Source organism: Marmota monax, unplaced genomic scaffold (assembly GCF_021218885.2).
Source record: "Marmota monax isolate L192 unplaced genomic scaffold, Marmota_monax_Labrador192_F-V1.1 WCK01_AAM20220418_F8-fsc00101, whole genome shotgun sequence".
Classification (NCBI taxonomy): Eukaryota; Metazoa; Chordata; class Mammalia; order Rodentia; family Sciuridae; genus Marmota; species Marmota monax.
This window is the reverse complement of record NW_026692786.1, coordinates 1107469-1121916: the sequence shown is the minus strand read 5'-3', so window position 1 is coordinate 1121916 and position 14448 is coordinate 1107469. Positions and strand designations below refer to the sequence as shown.

Sequence of the window (14448 nt, the reverse complement as noted above, 5' to 3'; positions counted from 1 at the left end):
CTGGTACCAAAACAGGCAGGTGGACCAATGGTACAGAATAGAGGACACAGAAACCAATCCACAAAATTACAACTTTCTTATATTCGATAAAGGGGCCAAAAACATGCAATGGAGGAAGGATAGCATCTTCAACAAATGGTGCTGGGGAAACTGGAAATCCATATGCAACAAAATGAAACTGAATCCCTTTCTCTTGCCATGCACAAAAGTTAACTCAAAATGGATCAAGGAGCTAGATATCAAATCAGAGACACTGCATCTGATAGAAGAAAAAGTTGGCTACGATCTGCATACTGTGGGGTCGGGCTCCAAATTCCTTAATAGGACGCCCATAGCCCAAGAGTTAATAACAAGAATAAACAAATAGGACTTACTTAAACTAAAAAGTTTTTTCTCAGCAAGAGAAACAATAAGAGAGGTAAATAGGGAGCCTACATCCTTGGAACAAATTTTTACCCCTCACACTTCAGATAGAGCCCTAATATCCAGAATATACAAAGAACTCAAAAAATTACACAATAAGATAACAAATAACCCAATCAACAAATGGGCCAAAGACCTGAACAGACACTTCACAGAGGAGGACATACATTCAATCAACAAGTACATGAAAAAATGCTCACCATCTCTAGCAGTCAGAGAAATGCAAATCAAAACCACCCTAAGATACCATCTCACTCCAGTAAGATTGGCAGCCATTATGAAGTCAAACAACAATAAGTGTTGGCGAGGATGTGGGGAAAAGGGTACACTTGTACATTGCTGGTGGGACTGCAAATTGGTGAGGCCAATTTGGAAAGTAGTATGGAGATTCCTGGGAAATCTGGGAATGGATCCCCCATTTAACCCAGCTATCGCCCTTCTCGGACTATTCCCTGAGGATCTTAAAAGAGCTCACTATAGGGATACTGCCACATCAATGATTATAGTGGCACAATTCACAATAGCTAGACTGTGGAACCAACCTAGATGCCCTTCAATAGATGAATGGATAAAAAAAATGTGGCATCTATACACAATGGAGTATTACGCAGCACTAAAAAATTACAAAATCATAGAATTTGCAGGGAAATGGATGGCATTAGAGCAGATTATGCTAAGTGAAGCTAGCCAATCCCTAAAAAACAAATGCCAAATGTCTTCTTTGATATAAAGAGAGCAACTAAGAACAGAACAGGGAGGAAGAGCATGAGGAAAAGATTAACATTAAACAAAGACGAGTGGGGGGAGAGAAAGGGAGAGAGAAGGGAAAGCATATGGAAATGGTAGGAGACCCTCAATGTTACACAAAATTACATATAAGAGGTTGTGAGGGGAAAGGGGAGAACTGAACAACAGCAGATGAGGTAGAGAGGGAAGATGGGAGGGGAGGGGAGGGTGGATAGTAGGGGATAGGAAAAGTAGCAGAATACAACAGTCACTAATATGCCATTATGTAAAAATGTGAGTGTGTAACCGATGTGATTCTGCAATTTGTATTTGGGGTAAAAATGGGAGTTCATAACCCAATTGAGTCAAATGTATGAAAGATGATATATCATGAGCTTTGTAATGTTTTGAACAACCAATAAAAAAAAAGAAATATGGCAGGAAATATAAAAAAAAAGAATTTTAGAGTGTCACACTCGAACACTCAACACATTTTTCCTGAATAGGTACTAAGTTCCAATTATGCTTCTTAGCACTTGGGACACAGCAGTGAACAGATCCTACCTGATTAGTGTTCTGAATTCCAACACTTCTCCCACAAACCCTATCTCTCTAGACATGCTGGCCCCCTTCAGTTTCTAAACATATTATTTAAGCTGAGGGACTCCTGCCTCAGGACCTTTGCACATACTAGCTCCTGCCTCTTTCCCTAGATAGCTGCATAATTCAATTCATATTAAACAAACATTTTTATAAGTTGTTCCCTTTTCAAATCTTTTCCTCAACTCCTTTTCAGACCTGAAAATAAAAATTATTGTGTGGGCTTGATTTTCTGCCATTCACCCGTCTTACAGATGTTCACTAAATGTCTATGGTGTGCCAGCCATTACTCACTCTAACCATAGCAGTGAGCAGGTTAGACAGAGCCTCTCCCTTTCTTAAGCTCGTATTCTAGTGGAAAAAAGATAGGCAATAAACACAATGACACATATAATTAATTCCACTACTCACCGCAGCTATGAAATGTAGTTGCCAGGAACACTAAAAACACGTGAATATTGAATAATCGCCCCAAAGAGAAATATGGGTTAAGTTCCTCTGAGCCCCTGGTCATAACATTTTTTGACAACCAATCAATATGAGTGACCCTGTTTTTGTGTGCATTTTTGTTTAAAGGCAATAATCACTTAATACGTATTGTTGGTTTGTTGACATTGAACTCTGGTAGCACTAAGACTCCTGAGCAAAGTTTATAAAACGTGTGTGTTTTTTTCTTTTTCCCTTTTTTTGTTACTGAGAAATTGAACTCAGAGTTGTTCTACCATTGCCTTAGATCCCCACCCATTTTTTATTTTTATTTTTTATTTTGAGACAAGGTCTTGTTAAGTTGCCCAGGCTGGCCCCAACCACATGAGCCTCCTGTCTCAGCTTCAGAGTTGCTGGGATTATAGGTGTGCACCACCGTGCCTGGGACACATGTTTTCTTAAACACGCGTATCACAGCCTTCTTGCACTTAGGAATACTAGACTACACTCTGGCACTCTGTTGGGGAGCCACTTTGAACAGCAAAATTACCAGAAAAGCACAAAATGGTGAAAATCATGGACTAAATAGATCACCAAAAAGTTGCTTCTGAACAGCACGCAAGCTGGAATGAGAAGGCCGAGTGTCACCTTGTTTGACCTTGGGCTGGGAATATTAAACACTTTGGGTGACTCAGAGTTCTCACCACCCTGCACATGATGGCAGATGACCATGAACACACTATGCGCATGGATTTCAAAGTTACAAATAAAATCCAGTGAATAGGAAGCAAATTTGCAAATACACAATCTGCAAATAACGAGAACTGACTATAACCATGACTGCTCAAAAAAAAGCTGGCAGGGAAAGGAATAGGAATTGAAAGAATAGTGTGCGGGTGAGAGCTGTTTTAGGCAGAATAGCAGGCCCTTTCTGAGGATGTGAGGTTTCCCAAACAACTGGATAGAATAAGACAAGGAGCCTCATGGCTTCCTGGTGAGTGTATCCAAAGGGCACGGAAACCAGAGTGGACAAGGGAGGAGTGGACAAGGGAGAGGTGGTGAGGTCAGGGGTTCATCTAGGTCTTTGCTAAGGTCTCTACTTGTCTCCTTATGGTTTCCAGTCACACCCCTGCCCCCTGCAGGGCCAAGACTACAAGCAGTAGTTGAAGAGATGTGAACTAAAAACATTCCAAAAATTGATGAAAGACATTAAACCACAAATCCAAGATCTTTGACTCTCACACAGGATGAACATAAATGAAACCTACCTAGGTACACGGTAGTAAAAGCACTGCTGAAAAACAAAGAGAAAACTCTTTTAAATACCAGAGGAGAAAAAGATGATTATTTTCAAAGCAACAAATATAAGATTTTGATTGAGTTTTAAACAGAATAACCAAAGCTAAAAACGATGGAATGATGTCATCGAGGCACTAAAAGAAGATAAGTGCCAACCTAGAAATCTATGCCACAGTAATGATATTCTTCAAAGATGGAGGCAGAGTAAATATTTTTCAGGTGAAAGCTGAGAAAAGTCACCACGACAGAGCACATGCGAGGTAATACTAAAGAGGATTCTCCTGGCAACAGAAAAAATGATCCCAAATGGAAGCAAAGTAACGCAAGAATGAAAATCACCAGAAGAGCAAAGAAGTAGATAAAGGGAGTGACTTTTTTTAATGACTTCTTTTTGTAGCTTTATTTTTTATGTGGTGCTGAGGATTGAACCCAGGGCCTCACACATGCTAGGCAAGCGCTCCACCACTAAGCCACAGCCCCTGCCCAAAATGGAATGTTTTAAAAACAATTTCTTGTCAGGTGTGGTGTTGCATGCCTGTAATCCCAGCACCTAAGGAGGCTGAGGCAGGAGGATCTTGAGTTCAAAGCCAGCCTCAGCAAATTAGCAAGGCCCCAAGCAACTCAGTGAGATCCTGTCTCTAAGTAAAATACACACACACACACACACACACAAAGGCGGGGGCAGGGGCTGGGAACGTGGCTTTGTGGTTAAGTACCCCTGAGTTCAATCCCTGGTACAAAAAAAATTTTTGTAGAATTTAAAACATGTAAAATAAAATTAGAGCACCACACAGAAGGGGAAAAGAGTTGTAAAATTTCTGGGAAAAGGTACAAGTGCAAGTTTATATTATATTTTAATGAGTTGGGATGAGTGCTGTAATTTCTAGAGTAAATAATAAGATAATGCATATCTGATAAGCTAAAACAGGAGGAAATGGATAATAATAACAAATACTTTTCATAGCTAAAGAAAAGGGAAAATAAAGAACAGACAAAAACAAGCAGAAAACAAATAGCAAGATGGTAGATTAAAACCCAAGCCTGTCTGTAATTACATTAACTGCAAAAGAGTGAATATTCCAACTCAAAGCAAAGATTTCCATACTTAATAGCAAAACAAGTCTAAATATACACTGCTTAAAATAGATTTCTTTTTAAAAATTTTCTTGACGCTGCTGCAGATAGACCTCAGGGCTTCACACGAGACAGGTAACTGAGCCACATCCCCAACCCTGGGTTTATTTTAAATAAAGGAATGTGGAAGAGTTGAAAGTGAAAACATGGTGAAATATCACGTGAAAACTAACCCAAAAATCCCCAGCTAAATCAATAACAGAAAGTAGACAAGAAAACCTAGAGTATTAATAGTCAATGAGACATTTTATAAAATGGTCAATCCAATAGGTAGATATTAACAATCCTAAGTTTGTAAGAACTAGAAATATATAAAGCGAAACCATGACAGTTTAAGTGTAGAACTAGACAAATCCGCAATCACAGTTGGAAATTTTAACATACATTTCTCAGTAACTGACAGAACATGCTAACAAAAACTCAGTAGAGATGCAGAAGACTTGAACCACATGATAAACAAATGACCTAATTCATGCATATGGAAAACTGCACTCAGCAACTGCACAACATACATTCTTTTCATATGCATGTGAAACATGTGCCTAAGAAAACCATATTCTAGGCCATAAAGTAAGTCTCAATAAATGTTTAAAATTGGATCATATTTTTTGTCTGTGGAATTAAATTGGACCTAAATAACAAAAAAGAAAACAAGAACTTGTACAGATATCTACAAATTATGCAATATAATGTCTGAATAACCAATGGGCCAAGAGAAATCACAACTGAAGATAGAAAGTAATTTTTAACTGACTATTGATAAAAATATAACCTGTCAAAACTTTTGGGATGCAGGGAAGTTGTGCCTAAGTGAAATTTATGGCCTAAATACAAGTTTAATGGAAAAGGATGAAAAGTAGTAATCTCAGGAAGCACCTTAGGTAAAGAACAATGTTTAACCCAACAAACACAGAAAAGGAAATAATAAACCAGAAGCCAAAGAAATAGAAAATGAAAGCACCATAAAGGAAAACAAACAAAGCACATTTGGTTCTTTGAAAAGATGGATGAGGTTGTTTTTTTTTTATTTTTATTTTTTTTTATTTTTTATTGTTGGCTGTTCAAAACATTACATAGTTCTTGATATATCATATTTCACAATTTGATTCAAGTGGGTTATGAGCTCCCATTTTTACCCCATATACAGATTGCAGAATCACATCAGTTACACATCCATTGATTTACATATTGCCATACTAGTGTCTGTTGTATTCTGCTGCCTTTCCTATCCTCTACTATCCCCCCTCCCCTCCCCTCCCCTCCCCTCCCCTCTTCTCTCTCTGCTCCCTCTACTGACATTCATTTGTCCCCCTTATATTATTTTTCCCCTTCCCCTCACTTCCTCTTGTATGTACTTTTGTATAACTCTGAGGGTCTCCTTCCATTTCCATGCATTTTCCCTTCTCTCTCCCTTTCCCTCCCACCTCTCATCCCTGTTTAATGTTAATCTTCTTCTCATGCTCTTCGACCCTACTCTGTTCTTAGTTACTCTCCTTATATCAAAGAAGACATTTGGCATTTGTTTTTTAGGGATTGGCTAGCTTCACTTAGCATAATCTGCTCTAATGCCATCCATTTCCCTGTAAATTCTATGATTTTGTCATTTTTTAATGCAGAGTAATACTCCATTGTGTATAAATGCCACATTTTTTTATCCATTCATCCATTGAAGGGCATCTAGGTTGGGATGAGGTTGTTAAAGCCCTAGAACAAGACTGATGGAGAAAAAAGGGAAAAGGCGTATCTCAGTGATGAAAAGAGAGACAGTACTACAGACCCTATGGATATAAAAAATAATGACAAAATATGATAACTTTTAGCCAAAACTTATGAAAATTTTGACTAAATGGGTAAATTCATGAAAAAAAAAATCAGCAAGGAAAAAAAATGAATAGACCTATATTTACAATGAAAGAGACCAAATCTGCACTTAAAAGCCTGTGCACAGAATCTCCTCTAAGCCCAGGAAGCCTTGCCAGTGAGTTCATCTGAATACTTCTGAGACATTAAGACATGATATCACCTGAGCATGGTGGTGGTGCACACCTGGATTTCCAGCTACTCAAGAGGCTAAGGCAGAAAGATTGCAAGTTTGAGGTCAGCTTCCACAATTTAGTGAGCTCCTGTTTCAAAATAAAAACAAAAAAGAGTGGGATTGTACCTCAAGTGGGAGAGCACCCCTGGGTTCAACTCCTAGTACCATAAAAAATGACATTAATATTATAAAACATTTCCAAAAATAGAAAAAGATGGAACACTTAGAACTTCTATGAGGCCCACATCACCTTGATACCAAAACCAAAGGACATCACAAGAAAAGAAATCTTTAGGAAAATCTCTTTTGTGAACACAGACACAATATCCTAAAAAATAATAGCAAATATTAATTTTATCCAATGATAAAAATAAAAGCAAAAAGAAAAAGAAAGAAAGAAAGAAGAACATCATGACCAAATTGGGTTTATCCCTGTAAGGAAAGTTTGAGTTTACATGTGAACAGCAATTCCTTGATCAGCAATCAATGTAATTCACCACATTGAAATAATAAAGAAAAACATTATTATTATCTCAAGTAGATGCAGAAAATGCATTTGATAAGATTCAACAGCCATCTATGGCTCAAAACTCTGGGCAAACTAGGAATAGAGGCAAATTTTTCTTGATTTAATAAAGTGTTTCTATGAAAACCCAGAGAAAACTGTATTCCATACAAAAATATTAAGAATAAGATAAGTATATCCGCCATAGACTTCTCCGTGTGATATTTTACTAAAAGCAAGTGAATTTAACAAAATACAAGGTCATATACAAATATCAACTATAATGTAAATACAAGTAATATAGAACTCGAAGATGAAATTTTCAGAATTTAATAGTATGAAAAACTAGGAATAAACATAATAAAATATATGTCAGTCATCTACATTAATAATTGCAGATTTTTGAGATATATTAAATGGGATCGTTTACCATATTCAAGGATGGGAAGACAATATTTAATATTGTAAAACAATGATTTACCCCAAATTTATTTAGGTTCAAAATAGTCCCAATTTTTTTTTTAAATAGGATTTGGGGCGGATGAAAACTACATACTGATTCCAAAATTTTTACACCAAGGACCAAGAGTAACCAAGAGAATCTTGCAGAACAATATTGGAACATGTTCACTGGCTAATATCATGACTTATTGAAAAAGCACAATCATTAAGATAATTGAACAGATGGCCTTAGTACAAAGATGGACAAATCATGCTCATCAGGGTCAAGTCAGGAGACAGAAGCCATTCAATTGTCTATGTGGGCAAGAGCAAGGGCCCGAGTGTGTTGGTCTCTAGGTTTTATATTTGAATGGCAGGTGCCCGTGTGGGCAAAGACCAGGTATTTTTAAGCTGTCACACTGTGCCAAGATCACTCACCCAGGGCCCGGCTCAGAGGCAGCATTTGGGAATTCTTGCCCAGTGAACATCTGAGTCAGCCACTGGGCAGACCCCTTCCTGCCCAGACTGACCCTGAAAGCTTATGGGCTGGAAGAAAAAGCCTGATTTTCCACAGGAGGGCAAACCCAGTGGGCACAGGAAACAAAGCTTGGGTGAGGGCCAAAGGTAGGGCTGCCGTCCTGGTCCTGTCACCTGTAGATGGAAGCCAAGGGGCAGGTGAGCCACATGTGGTTGGTCAACTTGCCCAGCTGGTAAATGTCATAGATGAAGAATGGCTGTTTGATTTCCTTGCCGGGGTCACAGGGAACAAGGCATCTTTCCACCTGCATCTCGGGCCGCAAGCGGCTGTATTGCACCTTCTCATCCCTCAGGTAGAGCCAGCAGGGCATGGGTTTTTCCGGGGGCTCCTCAACATAGCAGTACCCCAGGCGCTTGCGTTCGCCTGGCTCCTCACAGCGGTTACAGTCCTGCCAGGGCTCCCAGTGGGTAAAAATAAATACCTCGCCACCTAGGTTCAGAGTTTCATTCTGCAGGGGCTTTTGGCCCAGGTCTTTGTGTGTGATATGCAGGGTGGTGGCATCCTGGAAATCAATCTCATATTCTACTATGAGGGCGTTGGCACTGTCCTCACAGCGAAAGAGGCCTGCCTGCGAGGGTTGAGGCTTGGTCAATTGCAGGCTGCCCCCAGGCAGTTTCTTTATATTAGGCCATGAGTTAAGCAAGAAGATATTCTCCCCAAGAATGGAAGAAAAATACCAGAGTGCCGCCTTATGGTCACAATGCAGGACAATATCATTGCCCGAGAGCAGTGCCTTCTGGCACAGACTCTTGTAGGAACAGCTGATTAACGTCTGGGCCCACAGAATGGGGAAAGAAAAACTAACCAGACACAGGGTGGCCAACATGGTGGACCAACTACAGGCAGAGTCTGGGTGCCACACTGGGCATTGTGAGGTCACCCACAGAACTCAGGAATAATGCTTGGGCAGCGGAATGAACCTTGGCTCAAGGTGCTCCCGGAGTGCCATGTCATGTCCACTCATGTCATCCAGGGGCTGACTAAAGGATGTAGCGTCAAAAACTCAGATGTCCCCAGGAGCTGTAGAGGAAATGAAATGAGTGAGCCTAAGTCAGAAATGAGTGGACTAAAAAGGCAAATTATTCAATATACAATGATAAAATGGGATAAAAGGCCTTCACGTCCACCAAGATGGAGAAGAAGGGGGACACACAGAAATCACTGTTCTGTACCATTCCTAAACCCAGGGAGAAGACATTCTAAGGGCCTCCAGATCATAGATGGAGAGGATTTCTTATTAGCCTCAAACCAGCTCCTTGATAGAGTCAGACACTTCTGAACCATGTTCTCTGAGGTTCATACCTCTAACCTCCAGGGACAGATCTCCCTCCCCATCATCCTCCTTGGATATGTCTGAAGTAGCGTTGGAAGACGTGCCTCCTTGGGACATCATCCGTTTCTCAGTCTACTTTCTGTTCCCCAAAGTTTGATACCTAAGGATTCTTACAAACCTCTAAGCAACTCCCCCCTCTCTCTTTCCTCCTTCTCCCTCTCCCCCTCCCTCTTATTTCTAGGTATCTTCACATGTTTCAGACTTCATCAGAGAGCCATATCCTTCATCTCTATTTCAATGAGGTATTTGTCCACCTGGAAGGATTTCCTGATAGTATCTTAATTTATTCCCAGATTTGGTGAGGGATGAGGTACAGGGGATTGAACTCAGGGGCACTTAACCACTGAGCCACATCTGCAGCTCTTATTTATTTATTTTAAGTTGTCGATAGACCTTTATTTTATTCATATGTGATGCTGAGAAACAAACCCAGTGCCTCACACATGAGCCACATCCCCAGCCCTGTTTTGTATTTTATTTAGAGACAGAGTCTCACTGAGTTGCTTAGCGCCTCTCTGTTGCTAAGACTGGCTTTGAACTTCAGATCCTCCTGCTTCAGCCTCCCAAGCCACTGGGAATACAGGCTTGTGCCACCACACCTGGATATTCCCAGATTTTAACAATGGTTAGTGATGATTCAACCATAATCTTGGTTTTAAACTTGCCAAAAGCTGAGTTCTAATTGGGCTTTCAAAGGATTTCTCAATTTTCAGCCACTTTTGGCCAATATCCACTCCTAATATCCTGTATTCCAACTGCTTCCCCTAAAGCTGCAAGTTCATTAAATACATTACCTGTATTACAAAGTATCTCAGGCAACAGCCTCTGGGTTCTAATAATTTTCCTTGAACCCAAAATGTCTAAGTCAATGCCATCTATTTTTAGTTCTGAGTACAGTAGCCCCCTACTCCTGGCACTCATTTTGGTATCAATCAAGAAAGCCTATTTGCTACTATACTAAACTTCCCCCAAATCTGAGTGACTTTCAAATAGCAAAGGTTGGCTTCTCAGTTATGCTCCATGTCCACTGTGGACAATGGTTCCAGCTCCAAGCTTTACCTCTCTATGCCACACACATTCACTTACTACCCAAATAATTACTGACAACCCACCTTGCACCAGGTACCAAGGATCCAGTTTAAGTCCCTGACCTCCTGATGCTTACAGTCTAGTGGGGATGTATTCGTCGGGTTAGGTTAGATTATCCTATGTAACAAAAGAATTCTGGAATCTTCCTGGCTTAACACAATTCTTTTTTCACACTCCATGTCCCAGTGTTGGTGAGTGGAGCACTCTATTCCACAAGGTCCTTAAAGATACCACTGGGAACACCACTAGTCGCTATGGCAGAAGAAGGGAGCAAACTGAGTCACATACTGGCAATTAACTGCTTTGGCCTGGGAGGCGTCCACCTTAGTTTTGTCAACAGGCCACTAACTAGAATCAACCACCTAGTCCCACCTGACCACAGAGAGGCTGAGAAATGTAGGAATGCACATGGGATATTTGTTGAGTGATACTTGTCTTTACATTGAGAGAAAATAGATGACAAAGAATGACTAACAAAACATCAGATGATAGTAAATTCAGGAAAACAAAAAGTGGGGACAGAGAAATTAGAGATAGAGCCTGTTAAGGTATGTATGCACCCCCCCACCCCAAATGCATATGTCCAAGCCCTAACTCACACTCTCACAGAATGTGACTATATTTGGAAATAGGGTATAAGCAAAAATAACCAACACAGTTTCAGCACCATTATGAAAACACAAAGAACCAGGACGGAAGCAGACCTCAAGCGGATCAGCAAGCTTCCTTTTATTTTGCAGCAGAGTCAATCAATCAATCAGGCATGCTGGGAGCGGGGGTGTGTGTGTGTCATTTTCTGTGTAGGAAAATAACCACCGGTTACAGAAGGAGTCTGAATTTTATAGTTTACAATGAGGATGGTTGAATTATTGGAAACTGAGGCAGAATGTCGATTTGGGCAGGTCAGTGAAAAAGTTGTAAAAAGCCCCAAACTCACTGTCACTGGGAAAAGCTCAGAACTCGGTGTTCCCTGCTTCTCTTCTTCCTCTGGACCCACTGTTACCCAGAGCTTGGCGACTTGCTCTTCTCCTTCCAGGACTCATTGGCAACGGGACAGGGTGAAAGTCCAGGGCCCAGTGTTTCAGTGCCACCCTCCCTGCAGGTCCCACTGTGGTTGGGAAGGGGTGAATGTTTGCTGGTGGTAGAGATGGGAGGACGAACAGGGGAGGGATCAAAGTTTGCTTTCTTTCCCTTGGGGCCCATTGTTACTGGGAAAGGATTTACTGGGAGAGGATTCATGGTTGCCTTCCTCTTCCCTCTTCCTCGGGGTCAGACAGTTTGGGGGAGTTGTCATTTCCCTGCCCTGGGGGTGGTCATATCCTTCAGAGGGAATATAAAAATGCAACTGAATTAAAATGAGATTGCTAGGGTGGGCTCTAGTCCAATGTGATTGACATCCTTATAAGAGGAAAAAAAATTAGGACACAGAGAACACAGATAGAGGGAGACTATGTGAAGACGGAGTGAAAAGCCAGAGAGAATCCTCAGAATGAGACCAAACCTTCCAACATCTTGATCTTGGTCTTTTAGCTTCCAGCACTGTGAAGACATAAATTTCTGTTGTTTAAGTCACCTGGCCTATGGTGTTTATTATAGCATCCCTCGAAAACTAGTATAGAGACTATTGTAAAGGGGGTAGGGAGAGAAGGTCTCTCTAAAGAAGTGATATTTGAGCAGTTCTCCATAAAATGAGCTATGAATATTCCAGGGGAAGCGAAGTCTGGATTAATCACACAGCACATGCAAAGTCCTTCAGGTGGGCACAGGTTTGACATGGGTCAATATCCTAAGACTAGCAAAGTTGGGTTTATTTGATTCACTGCAGGGAGGGAAGAGACCATGGGGAATGATACAGTGTCTCAGAAAGATGAGCTAGAGGAGACCGTGGAATGTGAACTCTGTTATGTGACTTTTGAGAAAAGTCTGAAGATGTGGGGAGTTGCTGGGATGGGGAGCTGCCAGGAAGTATGACTAATTCTGTCTTCTTTAGGAGATAAGAAAAATGGAGCACAGCTTAACTTAAAATGGGTGAAGAAGCAGTCGTCATGCATCATCTGGGATGGGGGATTTTTGATATCTTGTGGTTTGGACAATGTACCTGCTTTGTCTGTGTTCAGACATGATAAAGACCGTTATGGCCAGTCTTAGCAACTCAGCAGGGTTCTGAACAACTTGAGCAACTTAAGGAGACCCTGTCTCAAAATAAAAAATTAAAAATTAAAAGGGCTGGCGATGTGGCTCAGTGGTTAAGCACTCCTGGGTTCAATCCGAGGAGGAGGAGGAGGAGGAGGAGGAGGAGGAGGAGGAGGAGGGGGGGGGGGGGGGGGAGAATTCTATAATAAAAAAACAAACAAACAAACAACTATCCTCTAACAATCAGGGAGAAATTAAGACATCCTCACATCCACAAAAGCTGAAGGAATCTAGTACCACTAGACTTGTCCTATTTAAAAATGCTAACGGGATGTTACTGTTTATCATCCAAAGATAATAAGCAGTAACCCGAGGCCATATGAAGAAGTAAAGATCTTTTGGAAAGTAAATACATGTGCAGTTATAAAAACTAATTTTATTCTAATTTTGGTTTGTGATTTCAGTTTTTATTGCTTACATGATATAAAAGAAAATGTATAAAATAATTATTAACCTTTGTTATCAGAAAAACTCAGGCCACTCCAAGTCCTCTGAGAAAGAGCCACCGGAAGGCTTTGAGCGGAGGCAGGTGATCGACTTAAGTTTTACAGGACTCAGTCGGGAACTTGCCTGGGTCCCGAACCCACCAGCGGGTCTGCAACCTCCAGCGGTTGTGGGGGAAGCGCCTGAGTCGTGTTTCCCAGGATGCGCTCCCCACTTGACGCCACCGGGAGGCAGCAGAGTCGCGCCTAGCGCTGCCCCGGTGGCTGGCAGAGCAGCACCCCGCCCGGGCGCAGGTGGCCAGTCCCAGGGAATTCCTGGGCGGAAACGGATCCCTCGCGCCTCTGCTCGGCCCCTTTAAGAGCCCGAGTTTCCGGAGGTCTGACCTAGGGCGAGGGATGCCCGGGGGCTGAACCACCGGTGGAGGGTAGGGGGAGGCGGGAAGAACTTCCCAAGTAGAATTCTAACTTTTTCAAGGGTTGAGTCCCATCGGGCGTCCCTAGAGGGTCCGAGCTTCCCTTCTAGGGACTTCATTTGATTCTTGAGGTCATCTAACTGGGAGGTGTATGAAGCCCGCAGCGCCTCCCCGCACCGGGGCGGACCGAACCCCACTGGCTGGAAACCCGGGCGCTGCCGGCGCGCGTCTCCCGGGCGGGACGGGCTGAGGCTCGCCCCTCCCCGCAGGGCGCACCTAGGCGGGTCCATCGCCGGCCCCGGAGAGGGGTGTGCGCAGGCAGGGAACAGGTGCGCGGCAGGGCCCGCCCCTCCTAACAGGTGGCTCTCTCCGAGCAGGTCTCTGTTCTCGTGGACCTCGTCCGCTCGGCCTGTTGGGGGCAGGACAGGGCTGCACGAGGCCCGCAGTCTGCGGGCGCCCTCCTGGCGGGCCGGTCACTTGGTTTCGGCCCTGGGGGCAGAGCGCACCTGGGTCAGCCCACTTCCGGGGAGGGAGGCCGAGGAGCCCCACCCCGCCGCCCACCCCGAACCCGGCCGGGGCTCCCACCCTGTGTACCTGGGCCGATCCATTCCCAGGGGCGCGCCGGGGGTGGAGCGGCTCGGAGACGCGCCGTGGGTCTACCCAGTTTCTCCCCGAAAGCTGAAGGCGTGCGCTTCATCCACGTTATTTTTGTTGGTCGAACTCCTCGAGCGCGGCCGGAGAGACTTGGAATAGAGACAAGGAGCGGAAGTGGAAAGGGGAGGAGCGCGCACCCCTCCCGGCCTCGGTGCTCGCCGCGCCCCCTACCCTCCCGGTACTTGGGAGGGGACGC

The 14448-nt window shown here is 42.9% G+C and overlaps 1 protein-coding gene across 1 annotated transcript; it reads right to left on the bottom strand.

Annotated features, from left to right (window-relative positions):
* Window positions 1-6979: 6979 nt before the first annotated feature.
* On the bottom strand, window positions 6980-14416 carry LOC124095003 (protein FAM187B-like). The gene is made up of 2 exons (XM_046448109.2): window positions 14193-14416; window positions 6980-9147 (listed from the first exon to the last, which is right to left on the bottom strand). Exon 2 carries the CDS (start codon window positions 8951-8953, stop codon window positions 8237-8239), a length of 717 nt encoding a protein of 238 aa, XP_046304065.1. The 5' UTR covers window positions 8954-9147; window positions 14193-14416; the 3' UTR covers window positions 6980-8236.
* Window positions 14417-14448: the final 32 nt, after the last annotated feature.

Coding starts and splice junctions, on each gene's coding strand:
- LOC124095003 (XM_046448109.2), bottom strand. CDS start 8,953: ATGTTGGCCACCCTGTGTCTGGTTAGTTTTTCTTTCCCCATTCTGTGG.